This window comes from Sabethes cyaneus, chromosome 1 (genome assembly GCF_943734655.1).
Source record: "Sabethes cyaneus chromosome 1, idSabCyanKW18_F2, whole genome shotgun sequence".
Lineage (NCBI taxonomy): Eukaryota > Metazoa > Arthropoda > Insecta > Diptera > Culicidae > Sabethes > Sabethes cyaneus.
This window is the reverse complement of record NC_071353.1, coordinates 168,564,742-168,584,930: the sequence shown is the minus strand read 5'-3', so window position 1 is coordinate 168,584,930 and position 20,189 is coordinate 168,564,742. Positions and strand designations below refer to the sequence as shown.

Below are 20,189 nucleotides of genomic sequence, written 5' to 3'. Positions count from 1 at the left end.
ACAACTGCCGGACCGTTGTCTGCAGACATTCTGCTACCTACACACGCGCGAAAGCACAGCCTTATATCGTCTTTTTACGTAGCTTACTCGCGAGTCAAATAACCCGTGAGGAATCAGCTGCCCGTGAAGTCTAGCGGCGCACTGGGATACAGATTCTGCATTACTTTTTCTTTTCTTCTACATCTTCGCCCTCGATTCTATTCACGGGCGGGAGTGCGAGCCCTCGCAAGTAATCGGTATCTGCAGTTCGGGTTGCAATGATCAACGAGAGCGACGGCCGTAGCTGTTAGCTAAATACACACTCGGAAAACTGGTCGCAGTGCATGAATAAATAAAAGCGAGAGTCCGAAAGGGATGCTTATGCCGGCGTGTTTGTTAGAATCAGTACGCTTGTGTGAGAAAATTAGACCACAAGAGTGTGGGCTTCGCAACATTGCTAGTTGTCGTTTATTTGCTGTTTTTCATCGTTCTTTTGTCTTCTTTGCACCATCTTACCACTATCTTTCCTATGCCATTTCACCGTCTTTTTCATATCTCTTTGTTGCCTTTTTTCGCATTCATCGTCCTCTTGTTAGCTCTCTGTCGCATTTTTGTCGTCTTCATCTGTTTTTTTGGTCCGTTTCATTGTATTTTCGTCGTTTTTTGACGTCTGTTTTGGTATTTTTTGAGCTTTTTTCGATGGCTCCTATTGTTTTTTGTCGTCGTTTCACCGTTTTTTGTTGCATTTTCGCGACTTCATTGTCTTCAACTGTCAAAAAGAGCAAAGAAAGCCGAAACCTAAAGTGAAGAATATCAGGCCATCAATGCATATAAAGGTGAAGAATTCTATCTGCCGTCAAAGTGTTAACTGCAGGTTCAAAGATCACGCTGCCAAGCCACCAAGCGAAACTTTAACCGTACAACCGTTTTTTGTACAAACAGTGTACTCTACGAATGCAAGGATACCTCCGCAGAAATGCGAAGAAATTTTGGTCATTTGTCAACTCTAAGAAAAACGAAGACGGCCTAACTGTTGATCTGTTTCTGGACGAACGTAAAGCCAACGTTGCTCGCGATGAATGCAACCTGTTTGCTACTCACTTCAAGCAGGCTTTTAATCGTGCTCCTGCTTCCTCAGAACAAATTGCTTCTGCTGTTAGAAACACACCTAACGAACCACATCAACCTCAACGTCTTTCGTGTAACGGAGGAGATTGTGAAAACTACCATCGGAAAATTAAAATATTCGTTAGTGGCCGGACCGCTCGCACTGTTGTTCAATGCTTCAATCCACCAGTGTAAGTTTCCTACGCTATGGGAAGAATCAGTAATGTTCCCTGTACACAAGAGGGGTGATAAGCGCAACGTTCAAAACTATCGAATAATCGTGAACGACGCTCTGTACGCAAGCTTTCAACACTACATTTCCTCAGACCAGCATGGTTTATTTTCTAAAACGTTCAGTCTCCACGAATTTCGTCTCGTTCTGTCTGCGCATCATGAATGAAGGGGTGTAAATTGATGCAGTGTACACGGACCTGAAAGCTGCGTTTGATCGGGTGGATCACGGCATCCTCCTTTCTAAGCTGGAGAAGCTGGGCAATTCCGCACCGTTCTGCAAGCGGCTACGTTCGTACCTAACACACCGTAGGCTGAGTGTGAGCATCGGATCAGTGTTTTCCGACTCGTTCAACAACATCTCTGGCGTACCGCAGGCGAACAACCTTGGACCCTTGCTCTTTTCTCTTTTCATAAACGAACTATCAGCTCTTCTGCCACTAGGGCACTAGGCTGTCGATCTTGTTATGCCCACGATGTAAAAATCTTTAAAGTAATTAAAATGGACTCCGACTGCATTGAACTGCAACACTTTGGTGCTCGAATAACATGCTTACCGTCAGCATCTCAAAGTGCTTTGCCATCTCCTTTCATCGTAAAAATAACCCTATAGCTTTTAGCTACAACATGGCAGGACATGTGTTACAAAGCGTTTATCACATTCGTAATCTTGGTGTCGTCCTAACTAACTAACTTGCGTATATACTACAACGACGTTATCTCCAAAGCCAATAAGCAACTTGGATTTATTTTTAAAATCGCTAAGGAGTTCCGTGGCCCACACTGTTTTCGATCTTTGTAAGGTCTGTTTTGGAATTCGGATCAGTGATCAGGTGTCCATATCAATAAATTTAGATCACTAGAATCGAAGCAGTGCAGAAAAAATTTCTACGGTATGCTTTACGCAGTCTTCCATGGCGTGATCCCAGAAACCTTCTGCCATATGAGGAACGCTGTCGTTTGCTTAACTTGGAGACTCTTGAAAGAAAACGTGCCAGTTTCCATAATTCCTACAGATATGTCACATGGTCCCGGAGTTATTCCGGTGTTCCTTAGGGAACCGCTGATGGCTTTTTCAGATAATATTTTGACAAATATTTGAAATCTGTTTGAAAAATGTTGATTTTTTAAACAAATCATCGACTGTGGTCAGTGGCTTTGCTGCAGTTACGAGCCACGAGCTGCTGCGCGCCATCTGGATTCGGGGGGACACCTTGAATCCGGAACCGGTTCATATGGAAGGTCATTTCAACATCAGATAAATATGTCATGTCGCATATCAAAAGTTCATTAGCACTCGGCAAAATAGCCACGACAAAATACGGTCACGTTCTGTAGGAATTATGAAATAGAAAATTTTTTCCGGAAGGTTCTCAAAATTGGTGGAAAAATATTGAAAGATGAAAAAGTTACGGCCATTTAGGCGAATTTTTCGGCGTTAAAAATGCTATAGGCCCCTCCGGAGTTAGTAATAAAAATGACTTGCTGATTTAATGATTTAATAAGTATATGCTGATTGATTGTTGCTGTTGATTTGATAACTTGATAATAAGGAAGAGATGTTATGATGATTTATTGGTAACGATGATTTGATAATTTGATTAAGATTTGATGATTCAATGATAAAGAATTGATGATTTGATGTCTTAATGATGTTGATGACTCACCGATTTAATGACGATATCATAGAATATTTTGATAATTTGATGGTTAAATAGTTTTATGATTTGACTTGATTTTAAAAATTATAATGTCCTAATTATTCCATGATGATGGGCTGATATTTTAATGTTAATGATAATTTGATGATAATGATGATGATCTAATGATAATGACGATGATGATTTGCTGATCTATTTGTGCTGATAAATTGCTTATTATTATATATTATAATAATGATGATTTAGTAATGATAATGGTTCGATTATTTGATGATGTTGAATTGATGATTATTAAATCATTAAATAAACGAGAATGATAACGGGCGGCAATAGTTTAGTGAGTAAAACATTCGGGTACTAAGCGAAAGAGCGCGGGTGCGAGCCATACCTGCCATTGCATAACCCAATATATTAATGGTCTATATCGAAAGTTTCCAGTTCACCCAAATAATCATTCTTCGCATCAGAAACTTCTTCCCTTTCCAAAACTATAATTAAGGTTTTATTATTTGACTAATTGGACATTTGATGAATATTACTTGATGAGTCGGTGTGATGATGATTTAATAATTTAATGATCTAATGGTGATGATGATTTCAGGAGTTGATATTTTTATGGTTTAAGGTTTAAATGAATTTTTATTTCAGATCGTCGTCGTCGGCGCCGGGGTTGCTCGTGCTGTTTCAAGCAGTCATCTCCATTCAATTCAATCTTGGGCCACTCATCACCAATTTCCCAGTCGTCTCAGAAAAGCAATTTGCCAGTCGTTTCAGCAAATCACTTTCGACCTGGTTGAACCATCTTGCACCTTGATCCTCTCTGTTCGTGGTTGCGGCACGGTTGTTGAAGAGAACTGTTTTCGTCGCACTGTCGTCCGGTAACCTTGCGTGTCCAATCCACCATAGTCTACCGACTTTCGCCAGATGTTCGATGCGAAACTCTCCAAGCAGTGACTGCTACTGCTGGTTCATACGCCTCTGCCACTCTTCGCTGGTACTTCGTCAAATATCGTCCGCAGCGCTGTCCGCTAGAACGCGGTGAGTGCGCGTATGTCCTCCGTGAGCAACGTCACAGCTTTAAGTGCATAACTAACCACTTGTCTGATGAGAGTTTTATACATGGTCGCTGCATACGGCGGCGTATGCTTTTTGATTGTAGCGTTTTTGTGGAAGGCAAAATAGGCCCGATTTTTCGCTTGAATGCACCGCTGGGTCTCCTTATCAGTGTTGTTGTCCCCAGCGGTCACCAGCGATCCCAAATACACGAATTCATCTATCACCTTTAGTTCGTCAACAGTTACTGTCCGTGGAAGGCACGCGTTTTTTGCTTTTAGGCCTCTTCATTAGATGTATTTGGTCTTCGGCGCATTTATTTTTAGCCCAATCTTCTTTGACTCCGCTTTCAATCTGGCGTAGATCGCCTCCGCCGTCGCAAAGTTCCTGGCAATGATATCGAAGTCATCTGCAAAGCCTAGAAGTTGGCTACTCTTGGTAAAAATCGTGCCTCTCGTTTCGATGCCCGCTCGTCGGATCACCCCCTCAAGAGCGATGTTGAACAGCATGCAGGATAGACCGTCACCTTGTCTCAACCCTCGTCGCGTCTCGAAGGGACTCGAGAGTGTCCCAGAGATGCGCACGAAACACATCACTCGATTCAAAGTAGCTCTGATCAGTCGCGCCAGTTTGTCCGGAAAAACGTATTCGTGCATTATCTGCCATAGCTTGTCTCGATCGACTGTATCGTATGCTGCTTTGAAATCAATAAAGATGTGATGCGTGGGCACGTTGTACTCCCGACATTTCTGCAAGATTTCTGCAGGATAGTAAAAATTTGGTCCGCAGTTGCGCAAGCCCCCATGAAACCCGCCTGATAATTCCCTACGAAGCCTTATGCTATCGTAATGCAGCGTAATACCACGATAGTTGCAGCAGTCTAGCCGATCACCCTTTTTTGTAGATGGGACAAACCACTACTTCCATCCATTCCTCCGGTAGCTTTTCCTCCTCCAAATCCTCGAAATAACCCAGTGTAGGGCCTTTGCTAGCGTTTCTCCGCCATGTTTATAAAGCTCTGCCGGTAGCCGGTCCTTCCCAGCGGCTTAATTGGTCTTCAGCAGCCCGATTTCTCGTTTGACTTCTTGGAGATCAGGTGCTAGGATATTACTATCTTCCATGGGCGCTCCTAGGTTAATTTCCGTTCCGCCTCCTTCTACGACTTCGCCATTGAGGTGCTCATCGAAGAACTGCTTCCATCTGTCGACCACCTCGCGCTCGTTTGTAATTAGATTCCCTCCCTCGTCCCTACACATGTCAGGTTTCGGTGTGTAGTCCTTCCGAGTTTGGTTCACCTTGGGATATTTGAAACTAGTTGAGCCCGAATCTTACGATCCGGAAAATATAAACGTTGGTTCAGAATTCAGAAAACTGCGGATACATTCCATTGGCCACTGTTTGCGAAGATGTTTATTCTTTGTATTAGTTCTTTGAGTTTTTATATGGCATAATATAGCTCTAAGATGTTGTACATAAAAGAGTCACAGCCGGAAACTGAGACAAATAGTTTTTATGGTCGTATTGGATTTTATTCAACTGAATAAAAACATTTGGCTGTTTGCGACATTTATGTAGTTTGATTAGAGTAAAATGTTGCTTAGAAAATGCTTGATCGTTTGCTATCATTAACTCATTCTTTAAAATTTTGCGACTTGGTCCGGTCTGATTTAACACCGACCATATGATATCGCGACAAGCAATCGAGTTGAGTAGGCGAGTCGAGCAGTCGAATCAAGCAATCGAGTCAAGCAGTTGGGTCGAGCAGTCGAGTCGAACAGTCAAGTCGAGCAGTGAAATCGAGCAGTCTAGTCGAGCAATAAAATACGGTCTAGCAGTAAAAGCAGTTCAGTCGAGCAGTTGAATCGAGCAGTTAAATCGAGTTGTCGAATCAAACAGAAGTCAAGCAGTTGAGTCGAGCAGTTTAATCGGGCGGTTAAGTCGAGAAGTTCAGTCGAGCAGTTGAATCGAGTAGTCTAGTCGAGTAGTTGAGTCGAGCACTCGAATCGAACGGTTTAGTCAAGCACTCCAGTCGAGCAGTCGAGTCAAGCGGTTCAGTCAAGCAGTTAAATCGAAGAGTTGAGTCGAGCAGTTCAGTCGAATAGCCCAGTCGAGCATTGAATCGAGTAGTTAGTCAAGCTGTCGAATCAAACAGTTAAGTCAACCAGTTGAGTCGAGCAGTCGGGTTGAGTGGCTAAGTCGAGCAGTCTAGTCGAGCTTTTGAATCAAACTGATAGTTGAATCGAGCAATAAAATCGAGTAGTCTAGTCGAGCAGTTGAATCGAGCAATCGGATTGAGCAGTTGAGTCGAGCAGCCGATTCGAATACTCCAATCGAGTAGTTGAGTCAAGCAGTCGAGTCGAGCAGTTCAATCGTGCAGTTAAGTCGAGCAGTCGGGTCTAGTAGTAAGTCAAGCAAATGTGTCAAGTAGTCGAACTGAGTAGTTAAGTCGGACTACTCGACTCAAGCAGTTAAATCGAGCTGTTCAGTCAAGCAGTCAAGTCGAGCTGTCCAATCAAGCAGTTGAGTCGAGCAGTCGAATCGAACAGTTCAGTTAAGCAGTACGGTCGAGCAATCAAATCGACCAGTCCAGTCGAGCAGTCTAGTCAACCAGTTGAGCAATCAAGCAGTCCACTATGGGCCAGAAATTAAAATTTCGGGACAAAAATATTTGCGATTAAACGGCATGTCTCAGCTCAATGTGGTCTTCGGCAACTTTTTGAATAAAAAATTGATGGATATTTTGAAGGTGTCGTCCAATGCTTACACGTTACTTGAACAACAATTTAAGTAATAACTTTTTGAGTAAATTTTTTCACCTTTTTGGTTTCAAAATATTAAAAATATTAAAGATAAACCAATTTCAAGTATTTTTTCTGAAGATACCAAACCTTTACCTTTTACCCATTTTCAGCAATAGACCTTTGTTTATAAACGACCCCTCAAATCACATTTCTTCTCGTAATATGTTTATTTAAACAGACAGCTCAATGTTTTAGGAAATATTTTGCACATAAAAGAGGAATATTTTTGCTGAAGACTGTTTTGCTTTATATGCATTAATTAATAAGATATAACTGATTTTAGGTTAAAAACCGTCTGATGAAAAATCTGAATATCTTAGCCATCTGCAAGTGTCTGCAATTAGTTTGCATACCAATTTGTAGGGAATTATTGAAGCTATCTGCCCAAATATGTATTTCAGAGAATACCTGGGAATACCATGGCTGGGAATAGTGCGGATTTTTTTTTTCATACATTTTATAACTTAATAAATATGCGTCCTAGCATCAAACAGTCTTCACAGAAAATATGTATTTCAAGATACTAAATAACTTTGTAGAACATTTGAAAGCAATAAAATAATCGTGTGCAAAGTTATTGAGTGTAATTGACTTTTAAATGCTCTTTTTTAACACATCATTATATTTCACAACCGGTAAGAGATAGATAGTTACTTTATTCAGCAAAGTTGCTTATTTTAGTATGTTCTGCAACTTTTGGAGAAAAAAAACTTTTTTTTAAATTATTTAAGAAAACAAAAGTTTGTATCACCCTAATAGGTGAATTCATGGTCACCCTAATAGTGCAGGAAGATGCGCTATATTTTATTAGTTTACTTCTCCGAAGACACCACCCTTGCAAAAAAAAACCATTTTTCATCAGATAGTTTTTAGCCTAAAAACAGTTATATCTTATTATTTAATGCAGAAAAAGCAAAACATTCTCCAGCAAAAGTATCCCTCTTTTATGTGCAAAATGTTGTCTAGAACATCACATTGAGCTGTCTGTTGAAATAAACATGTTACAAGAAGAAATGTGATTTGAAGGGTCGTTCATAAACAAAGGTCTATTGCTGAAAATGGGTAAAAGGTAGAAGTTTGGTATCTTCAGAAAAATTACTTGAAATTGGTTTATCTTTAATATTTTCAAACCAAAAAGGTGGAAAAAAATTTACTCAAAAAGTTATTACTTAAATTGTTGTTAAACTAACACGTAAATATTGGACGACCCCTTCAAAAGATGCATCATTTTTTCATTCAAAAAGTTGCCGAAGACTACATTGAGCTGAGATACGCCGTTTAACCGCAAATATATTTGTTCCGAAATTTAAATTTCTGGTCCATAGTGCAGTGAGGTGACTGAGAATACAACCCATTGCTACGAAAACATGACGTTCTGTCAGGGACCCGTTTTTAGTTACCGATAAACCTCTTATGACGTCCTGTCAGAGACCTGGTTTTCGGTACAGACATAAGCCTCTTATATAAATAGACTATTAATCGTGTGTCTTAGTAGAATTCACGAATAGTCTTGGAAAAGTCTTTAAACTTGCCACACTAGTTGTAACCGAAATGTACCGGATGTAGTGACCCTACCTTCCACGTTACGAATTTTGGGATCTAGCTTGGACCCGGAGAAGTAAATCCCGATCAATTCATACAAAGTAACATCAACCGCGTTGGTCAGAAAGTAAAACCGCCAACGGTGGTATACATCAGTGACAAAGACGTTTTCAAGAATGCGCGGCCCAGTTTGTCGAGGGCGCGCTGCGAAATTGAATTTAAACGGGCGGGAAAAAGAATGGATAAGGATGGGAGAAAGCGATTGGAGAACTTGCCTTGGGAGACAGAGTAGGTGGGTAAATTTTCCTGTTTCGGTAGATTGGGTTAAGACCTATAGCTGTTTGGAGAAAATATACGAGAGTTGTTCTTGACTTGTCTAGCAGGATTGAATTGATATCTTGATGACAATTCTGATTTGATGGTTCGACAATTTGATGATTTAAAGATATTATTTTAGTGTTTTGATGATGATTATGATGATTTGATAATCTAATGGAAAAGATGATAAAATTGTTGATGATGATTGTTTTATGATTTGACCATTGGTCAATGTTTTATGATTTAGTAATAATGAAGATATGATTTGATGAGTTAATGACGATGATGATTTAATGACTTAATGGGCTTGATAATTTAATTATAAAGATGATTTAATAATGATGATATTATTCGTTATAAATTTATTGATTTGATAATTTGCAATGAATGACGGTTTAGTTATTTAATGCTAACGGTTATTGATGATAATAAACCTGATGATAATGATGATGTAAGATTAAGTTAAGGAACTGATAAATGATTTTGCATTGTTCTTTTCCTCAATAAATGATTTAAAATTTGGATTTTCCTTCGATATTTCCTTATTTTTCTCTCTGATTTTCCGCAACCGGGAACAATTTTATTTTTTTTTTTTTCAAAAAACACAACATTTCCAAATTTTGCTATAACTTTTGATTTTCAAACGAAAAAAAAAAATGCTTTTTTTGGCAAAATCATTGCTATGAGTTTAAACTGTTCATTGCTTCAAAAAGATGCATAATTAAATCATCCGATCGAAAGTTATGGCCAAAGCACAAAACCTGTTTCGCAACCTGGACATTCCTGTATTTGATTCGATTATCATAATTGGATAATTTAATGGCAATGGCCATTTCATGATGATGGCAATATTAATGGTGATGATGTGATTTAACGACTTGACGATGACGATTTAATTGTAATGATGAATGAATGTTGATTTATTGATTTGATACATATGTTGTGATTTTAGGCCGTATTGATAGGAAAAATATATTTTTGATCAAATTTCTACACTTTCTCGAGAATTTAGTTTGGTTTAGGATTGGAGACTTATACCGAATCAACGAAAGGGATTGATTGGCAAAGCTCCTTTGCCAATGAACACGAAACAAGATTAATCATCGTACGAATAAATTGTCAGAAGGCGCTAACGCTATCATCAGTTGAAGAATTTCACTCCAATCAACTTCATATCGATGACAAAGGTCCAATTACTAATCACACCCTTTTAGGGAAGGACCGAAATTACACACATTTTTTTCTGTTTCACAAATTCATTCGGCGCTGGTGACCATTCCTGTCCGATTCAGCTGATCACGACTGATTAGAGACCGGGAAGGAAGAGAAATTTTCACGCTAATTTGCAATCCACGTGCCGCGCCGCGCCGCGGCCACGGTGATGATAATTGTGTCGTGGTCCTCAGTCTGCAGAGTCTCGACGACGACCGACGCACAGGTGGGAACCGTGAATTCTCCATTCCGGTGCGGCGGTCGGTGGCAGTGTCTTGATTTGACAAAAAAAAGAGTAAAAAACATGAAGAAATTTTCCGCATGTCCGTCCATTGTCGCGATCGTCACCTCCGCAAAATCTGCTGCCTCAAGCGGTAATGGCGGCGGAGGCGGCGGATGAGGGAATGGCATTTAAATGAGCTATTCAGTTAGCTAGCTGGTAGGTAGCAGACGGAAGGACGTCGCGTCGCGACGGCGGTGGCGGTAAGTGATTCTGCAACTCCGACGTGAATGGACGAAAAAAAAGTTCAGAGGCGACAAACCCGGGGAAGGAAGCAGAAAAAAAATTATGCTTCTCATGACAGGTGTGAGAAATCATGCCGCAATCATTAGTCAGTCAGTCAGTCAGTCAGTCAGTCAGGCAGTAGTAGGCCGTTGACTTTTTGAGAATGGAAATTGTCGGGGTGTTTTGTTGACAAAACACCACTGTAAGGCTGATTTCTTTTTTCACGAGAAAATGTGAATATTTAAGTGGAGTACTCCAAATTGAACACGCTGTGTGGTCCACTTCCCGGTTAATTGGTTTCTGTTCCGTTACGGGCGAACCACACGCGAAAAGCATGTAGATCTCGGAAAAATTACCGGTCGTCCGATGACAACTACATAAAATAAACGCCGTGGTCATGCGTGAGCAGCACACGTTGGCGTCGTTGTTGTTGTCATCATCAATTGCCTACGCTTTTAGTTAGCCCTTGGATGATGGCTTTGCGTGTTTAATTTGCTCCGTCGGGACGGGAGAGACCCTGTGTCGTTGGTCGTTGTTAGGACTAGCGGAAGTTTAATTTTCGAACTCAAGAAAGCGAAGCAAATTGCTGGAGACCCCGATGTGACACGTTTTGCGTGAATGAAACTGGCAGATGCAGGTGCACGGGGAACACAGACGTTACCTACTAAATACGTGACCGTGTTGGATGTAATGTACGATACTCACCTGCAATATGCCGATGAGCAGCGTTGTGTAGAACAGCCGCGTCAACCGCATCCTCAGCCGTGTGTGTGTCTAGACCGCTGTATCTGGAAAAAGAAATAAATAAATAAAAATTAACAACCAAAAAAGATCGATAGTTGTTAAGAAATAGGTACCTAAAGCTTTTTTTGTTGTGAAAATAGACTGTAAACAAACTATGTTCTCATGGCAACCACATCTCGTGTTCGGAAAGGATAATTATTACTATCAACCTTATTCCCGATCACTTTGATTGCTTTCACTGTCGAATACAAACGCACTAACAATACAGCATGTACTATCCACCCAACAGGCCAAGCAAACTAATGTTTTACCAAGATTTTGCTTATTAATTTAATTGGATGGTAAACTAAGATCTAGCTAGTGAATTAGTCGAAGCGTGAAAAATGCTGTACTGGTAAAGAAACACATTCAACTTTAGTGTTTAGTGTTTGACTTTGAATAAGTTGAGTGAGATCAGCGTTCGGGCTGAATGGAACGACCTAAGTTCCTAAGTAACCGTCCTAAAACCCCGTCGTTCAAACAAACAAAATTATAGTCGAAAGTAAGTCCGAACAGTTTCGCTTTCATGTTTATGTGTTTGCTGCTCCTGCTCGAGGCATATTTGCAAACGGAAACTGCCCTGGTTTTTTTTTTGTTTTTGTTTCAAGCCGCAAAGGTCAGCCATTAAGCGATTTTACTGTGTTCCATCGGACTCCGTAGCAGTACGCTGCTGCTACTGCTTGGTCACTTTCATCTTCCGTAGACCAGCCCTGTCTCCGAATGTCTCAGCCTCAGATCAGATGTATAATTGTTTCTCTCTAATCACTCGGTGCGATCAAAAAAAAAAAAAAACTTTACAACCGTGGCCATGAATCGGACGGACGGTAGCGGTCTTAACGATTCGTTTGTTTGCTTCTGAGTTATCTTTCAGTAAATGTTAGATAGTTTTTTGAAAAGTGAAAGCTTAACGATGTTTGCCCCCCAAGAAAAGCGAGCGCTTCGACCTTGAACCGTAGTAATTACCGTTGGGATGTGCAATTTCCCTAATGCAGTCCCTATCTATTCATTAATCAAAATCGGTAAAAAATTTCCTTCTTTTTAACGTAATGTTTTCATCGTTACAGGTTGTAATGAACTGATGGATATGGCACTGACTGTGTCATCGTTCGTGCATTGACAATAATTGCTAAAGGTGAGTGACTTCACGTTTATGGTCCTTTTGAGTTGTGGAAAAATCGTTCATTTAGTGTCTGCGTAGTCTGTTTGAAGTGTAGATTTTTTTCGAAAAAAAAAATGATACCTTTAGCGCCAAATGCCACTGGGCTAGATTCAATCTTTTGATATCGGAAGAAAGTCTTTTTTACAGGGTGATTGCCAATGGTGTGATGTTTGTTTACGACACGCGTGTGTTTCTAGCAGTTTTCTCCATTAAAAAGAAACAGATGTAAAAGTCAATATCTCTGGAATTCGCGATAGGAAAGCTAGCCCAGATTGTCGATGAGCATTAGCATAAGCAGTAAATCAACCGTTTATTGGCATCTTCAGCGTTTTACTGACTGCAGTATAGCTGCAGTAAATTGGCATTGAAAATTCTATTTAAATTCTTCTTGTCAGTAATCAGCTGCAAATAAGAATTGTCAGCACTACAGGCGAATTAGCAGTAAAGCAGCCGTATATTTCGTCAAAGTAGTTTTTAAGTCGCACTTAAGGTGACTTAAATGCTTATTGACGTGCATTTTTAGTGCACTGGTAATGCTTACCAATACCTAGATATTTTCATGTGAAATTTGCTAAAATGGTGCTAGTTTATGGCACATGGTTGTTTTTTGATGTTTTGCTCAATGAATTGCCTTTTACGCTAATTTTCCTCGATATAAAAATAAGTATTTCTGGTTTCGCTGGATTAAACTCTAACTTTTTGCACATTATTCGTTTGTTTATGGTAAAGTTGGTAGTAATGGTAAATTACATTGACGGAGAACAACAGTATTGCAGTGACTGTAGAAAATTACCTGCATGTTACCAATGTTTTACTAATTGTAAAGCGGTAAGATTGCAAAACTGATTGTTGTATAGATCTTTTCGATAGAAAATTTCGATAGTGAAAGCAGCTTCAACACCAACGTCGTTAGTATAGATTATAAAGATAAAAGGACCTAGCACACTGCCTTGAGGGACGTCAGACAACATGCGAAGTGTTCTGAAACGCACTCGGAGTTTACTCGATGGCTTTCCGGTCCGAGCAAAACTATTCTGTGGGACATGATCGAAATCTGATGTGATTCAATTTGTCAAAGACGAAATTGTGTGGTACAGTATCAAAGACTTTGCGAAAATTAAATTAAATCGATCGGCGCAACTGCACTATACTCTATAGCTCTGTGGATCAGTTTTTAAAATGGTTCTCTAAGGCGGCAAAGTATGAATGAGCCTAGAACATTTAGAAACACCTAGCGGTCTTCCGGCCAGCTACCCTATGTTCCAGTCTGTTGTCGGTCCGAATGATCTTCACTGTCCGAATGTCCGGATTGCCGCCTCCAGGCCAGGCCATGTGACTGCCTGTTGCCACTACATCGCCACTTTCACTGAGCGCTTTACATCCTTCGTTACCGAAAATCACGGTACACCCGTTTTTCACAATCTTCTTCACGGGTCGGAGGTTCACCGATAGCTGGACAGTGTACCGCACGTCGTTGACTTGAAGTCCAGAACTACTTTTCCGGCAGCGTGGCTTCAGGATAACAACAAGTCCGCCAACAGTTCAGTGCCTTTTGTGTGTCATGTCGACGTTTTTCTCTAGAGTCAAAAAACCATCCGGTGTAAGACCTAGCTTAACACGACCTGGGTAACTTTCCTCACCTACCCTATTCTCCGGAACACTTCTCCATGCCAAAAAAAGCTTTTCTGTATTTTGCTAATAGTTAAATTGCACACCGTGCCTGACTTCCGTTTTTGTTTAATTTCCTTTTTGCTACGCGCACCCAGGGAGAAACTGGGCCGCGCATTCTTTAAGCACTTTAAGCAGTTTTATTATTTTATGCCACCGTTGTTGGTCCTTTTACTTTCGGATCAACGCGGCTACTTTTGATTTGTCATGAATTGATTTAGATTTTAATCCTCCATGTCCGGGGTAGATCCCAAAAAATCGTAACGTGGAAGGTAGGATCGCTACACTCCTGCACTCCCGGGCAATATGTGATCGAATTTCTTGCACTTCCTGTATTTCAGACCCTTCGGTTGGTTGAACGTTTACGGTTGCTGGTTTGGATGTTTTCTGCTGCTGACAATTGAATCCTCCTTGCTTCCCTTTCGTCAACTGAGTCGCATCCGATCTCGTGGAGTATCTTGGTCCCGGGCCGAAGCAGCGCAGGCATCAAACAGCGTTACACAGTAGTCCAAATGGGCGAAAAGTGGAACTTTTTTTTCTAGTGTCTCTTGTTTTCATTCATTTATTTCATTCATTCAGTTAGTCATCGCTTACTATAATGAAAATAGAAAAAATAACTTATAGACATAGTTTCTTCGGTAAAGTTGTAAATATTGTAAAAACAAGCATCTTTGCTGAAGAAATAAAATTTCTATCTTTGTCGAATGCTGAACTATAGAGCATAATCTTCAAAACTTCTTTAAAAATAGGTTTTTCATACTTAACTTTTGTTAGTTGCATTTTACAAGAATACAATGTTCTAGGCAATTATCGAAGCTCTCAAAATACACGTTTTTGCAGAAGTCTGCAAATCTCTTGAAACTTTGCTTGCTGAGTTATCGCATATTCAAGCTTTAAATTTCCATAGCTTCACGAGCGCATGGCGTAAAATGGGACAAGCGGATTTATGAAATCAGCGCTTCATCTTAAAGCTTGAGTCGAGTACTACAAACTTGTACGGGTTCCGCTTGTCCCCAACCACCCAAATGAGAGTACGGCAAGCATACGTTTTATGTGTTTCGCGTTCGCGGAAAGCTCGATACACGTTCATTTTTTTGTGTTCGTAGATGGACACATGGTTTCCTCGGCAAAGTTATAGAAAATATAAAGATAAACAATTTTGCTAAAGAAATGACATTTCTATCTCTATCGAGTGCACAGTTGAAGAGCATTTTCTTTGGAAATTCATTAAAAATAAGTTTTTCATACTTATCGTATGTTGGTTGCATTTTACAACAGTGTATGGTTCTAGGCGATTATTGAAAGACTCAAAACACATGTTTTTGCAGAAGATTGCAAATCTCCATGACCTTTCCTTACAAAGTTATCGCTTATTTAAGCCCTATTTTTCCTTAACTTTACGAGCCAAAAGCGATAACTTTGTAAGGAGAAGTCTTAGAGATTTGCAATCTTCTGCGAAAATGTGTATTTTGAGTCCTTCAATAATCGCCTAGAACTATATATTCCTGTAAAATGTAACCAATATACGCTAAGTCTGAAAAACTTATTTTTAAAGAATTTCCAAGGAAAATGCTCTATAGCTCTGCACTCGATACGAATGGAAATGTCATTTTTCTAGCCAAATTGTTTATCTTTATATTTTCTATAACTTTGCCAAAGAAACCATGTGTCTATCTACGAACACAAAAAAAATGAACGTGTATCGAGCTTGCCGCGAACGTGAAACACATAAAACGTATGCTTGCCGTACTCTCTTTTGGGTGGTTGGGGACAAGCGGAACCCATGCAGGTTTATAGTACTCGACTTAACCTTTAAGATGAAGCACTGATTTCATAAATCCGCTAGTCCCATTTTACTCCATGGGTTCGTGAAGATATGGAAATTTTAAGCATAAATATGCGATAGTTCAGCAAGTAAAGGTTCAAGAGATCTGCGGTCTTCTACAAAAACGTGTATTTTGAGTGCTTTGATAATTGCCTAGAACACTGTATACTTGTAAAATGCAACTAACAAAAGTTAAGTATGAAAAACCTATTTTTAAAGAAGTTTTGAAGAATATGCCCTAAATTTTGATGAAAATGTGGTCCAAAATCTGGTGGAGGTTCGCCAGCATTTGATCCGATCCAAAGTCTGGTTGGTGGTTTAAAATCTGACCCAAATGTGGGCCATAATCCGGTGTACTTTCCGGTCCAGATCCAACATCTGGACCTAAATTTGATACAAAATATGGTCCAAAATCTGCTACAAAAAATGTGGTCCAGATTCAGGGCAAGGTCCACAATCTGGTCCAGGTCAAGAAACTGGTCAAAAATTTGATGAAAAATGTGGTCCAAAATATTATTCCAAAATCTGGTCCAAATATGATAAAAATGTGATCCAGAATGTGGTCCAGACCAGGTCTAGAATCTGGGTCCAAAATCTAATCCAAAGTCGCATTCAAAACCTGATCAAAAATCTGATCCAAAATGTGGTTTAATATTTGGTCTACAATATTGTCCAAATCTGAAACAAAAATTGATAATAACTACAAGATATACAGCTCTAAGGGTTGTACGAATGGGTGACGTAGGACTATTTCAGCTCATTAGATCAAAGATTAATGTAAACTGAATTTGAGGCATATGTAAGTTTATAATAATCTATGAGTGCCATTGTTTAAGTGAATGTTTCAAAGAGAAGAGCGAAATATTCAGATTCAATTCTTCATTGAATGCAAGGGGCTTTGAAAATACGTGGACGGGGGTTCATAAGTACAACGCCTGCAACCATTGAAACATAGAGATTTCTTTTAAAAATCACTTGTGTGCATCATAAAGGTTGAAATAGTAATGAATGACCAGCCCGCAGATTATTGTATTAAATATGATTATGCGTAGCTTGACATGTTTCAATAATCTTACTTTTACTCGCTTGTGGCCTTTAAAAGGGCCATTGGTTACAAACAACATTAAAGCCAAAGTACGTTCAACGCAAATATGACGTGCCATTGGAATGTCTTTCTTTTTTGGCATGAATGGCAATAGGCACGTAAGTTAACGGCGTCGATTCACTGTCTTTTGCTCCGAGAAGGTTTTACTAGTTTACTTTCACAGCTTACCGCATGTTAGATAGCAGAAAATGTGGCTCATACGCAAAAATTTCTGTTTTATTTGTATGACAGTCCTTATCCTACCACAGGGGTGAGGAGTTTCAAACCATCATAGAATAAATTCATGCCTCCATAAACCCCCACATGTCAAATTTGGTTCCATTCGCTTGATTAGTTCTATTAGTAAATTAGTAAATTTATGAGGAAATTTGTATTTCATTTGTATGGGAGCCCCCCTCTTAGAAGGGGAAGGGGTCTCATTATACCATCGAAAAAAATCCTACCTGCTGAAACCCCCACCTGAAAAAACCTGAAAACCAATCAGTATGGGAGAAGTAATAGTATGCTTTCTTCATTTAGTGAATGATAACAACGGGTTTTGTGGGATTTATATTAAGCCCGTCTTGTAAGCATCATAACATGATGATGTTTAGAGCTTCTAACAAACAACAACTTGACAGTACTGCGCCAACCTTTCCTCTGACGATAGGTTCTACGTCGACGGCTTAAGCAATAGTCTCATAACCAAGCTGCGATATCTTGTGAAGCAGTGCGTCAGCCAACAGTATCCAAAGCAAGGGAGAGAGAACTTCTTGTGGCGTTCCTTTGATCACCGAGATCGTAACCGACGAATCTCTCAATGATGCTGTGATTTCTCTGCTCGAGAGCATTGCTAGAATCTAGCCCATTGTGGTGCAATCGGTTCCGTTTTGAAAGAGAATCGTAATAATTGAAACGAAGGCCGTGTAACCGAAAGCTCCTTCAATATCAAGGAAAGAACAAAGTGCCGTTTCCTGATATTTGAGTGGTGTCTCAATTACCGTCACTGCACAGTGCACTGCGGTTTCCGTAAATTTGTCATGTTGGTATGTATGTTGATTTCCATGCAACGGAAAGCTCTTTAAAAACTTGTTGCGGATATAATTATCTGGAATTTTGAATGAACACACCCTCTCCTTTCCGCCAATTCTCCGGGATATGTTCCAAAGCGAAACTGGCTCGAAAGAGGTTGACGAGCTCTGACTTTATAACGTCGTTCATTTTCTATAACAAACTTCGAGCCTGGAGATTTCATTGGTTCAAAAGAATGAAGTGCCCATTTGATCGAAACCTCCGTAAACAATCGACGTGCAAGCTGAGCCGAGTCGTTTGGCACATTATGTAACGGCCTATATTGCAGAGCATCGAGGCCTGATTTCATCGATTGTTTCTTAATAATTTATTTTATTGGACGACCTCTTCAAAATATGCATCAATTTTTTATTCAAAAAGTTGCCGAAGACCACATTGAGCTGAGACATGCTGTTTAACCGCAAATATTTTTGTCCCGAAATTTTAATTTCTGGCCCATAGTGGAATGGCGAAACGGTGATCGGTGAACTGGAGCACGGCTTTGGTTCGGCAGTCATTCGGGCAGATGTTATCTAAGCTAATATTGTTGCATTCCAGCGTACTCCGGTGCTTGTAGGAACTAGAGTTCCACTTGTGACGAATGCGGATCCGAGTTAACCCGGAAGTCGCCACCGGATTTAGAAAACTTCTGGTGTGAATAAATCTGGATCTTAGAAGGCCCCCAATAGTTTTTGGTAAATATTGTTAAAAGCCGGCAGAGCTAACCTTCAAAAACTTGGTTGCTAACGAATTTTCATTTTAAAACGAATTAGGGTAGATGCTCCAGTAGAAACAAACGAAATCATTGCAAGAGAATTAAGCTTAATTTTTGTTATCGTAACAACCGTTGCTGTGGGAGTAAATCGTACCCAAAAGGTTTTAGGTTAGTTTCATATAGTCAATCATCATGCATCTTAAGAAGCGATTGAAACAACTATACCTAACAAGCAATTGAGACGTTCCCGTCGTTGCCCGCAGAAAAGTGTTCGACATTTACCACCATAACATACTGCAGTAAAAGTCAAATCACACACATGAGTACTTTCCCGGCCAATCCCTGCAGCTGAAATAACACCCTGCGTTCGGAAAAATGTCAATCCGCCGTCCTGTCCGCAATAAACATCGGTGTCTAATGAGTCCAAATGAACACCGCAGGTCCCGGCAGCCGGCAGCGGTACGCCAGTGCACCCGTCTTCGCGCGGAAAGAAAGCTAACGCGCTAACCGATGCAATGCCGCGGTGATTGGCGTGGCATGGCCCCTTCACGGCACGGGAATCACCGTCGTCGTCGTCACAGTCGAGGCGAAATAAACCAATATATTTTATGACCCGCAGTTTCCCACCCCGCAGCTTCCAGGTCCGCATGCCGAGAGTCCCGCCATCGAAGTGAGTCGTTCGGTCGGTGGGTCACCATGGCCGGTCGCCGGTCGGTGACGAGAACTGCGCTCTCTCCCCCGCAGAGTGAAATTATCAGTCAAATGATTGCCATAGCGATGGCAGTTTTGCCCAGCAGTGCTGGCAGTTCGTTGATTGAATTTCCTAGGTCTGACTAAACTAAACACAACAAGAAACGTGACCACACAGCCGAAAACTCTCACCCCCACTGTTTCGATTCCTGAAAGGAAAGTTCAGCGCCTGGCTTGGCTTCCTGTCTTCCACGTTCACGTAACATTCGCTTCGCGGCGGTCAGTTCGTGAGTGACCACAACAACGCAACGGCGAGGTACTTGACGCACGTCACTCTGTCAGTGAGTGGCTGCAGCCCAGCAACGGATGCTGTGTGTCATTAGTCAATCATAAAAACAAAATATGTATGCGTTTCATTCCTCAGCGCCTGCTTAGGTTGCATATCTATTAATATGCCGGACTGGTTTGACGACGCGCTGCGTCGCGTCGATCTCTGTGAATTTCATCATTACAAACCCATTTTCGAATGTTGACAAACTGACGCGTATGACGGAACGAACGAACGCACGGGGGCTCTGCCGCGCCGGACGTGCGGACGATTATGATTTGGAATTTATAGGCGGGGAAATTGGAGCGGTTCACATCACGGAAAGTGAAAACTACTACTGCCTAGTGGTAGTGACGGCTGCAGCTGATGATCCGTGAGGATGGAGGCCTTTCATCGACGGTCGTCGACGCGACGCGACGGTAGTCGGATGGAATTTGTTTACGGTCTAGCCCCCATG

General features: G+C 40.7%; 1 protein-coding gene across 1 annotated transcript in view; it reads right to left on the bottom strand.

Moving 5' to 3' along the window:
• The window catches only part of LOC128732419 (uncharacterized), a 70,662-nt gene that overhangs the window by 50,067 nt on the left and 406 nt on the right, over positions 1-20,189 (bottom strand). Inside the window, exons 2-3 of the mRNA XM_053825667.1 lie at positions 11,115-11,197; positions 4,073-4,278 (exon numbers count right to left, since the gene is read on the bottom strand). Of these exons, the coding sequence (XP_053681642.1) occupies positions 4,073-4,278; positions 11,115-11,197 (289 nt within the window). The remainder of the gene's footprint in view (positions 1-4,072; positions 4,279-11,114; positions 11,198-20,189) is intronic.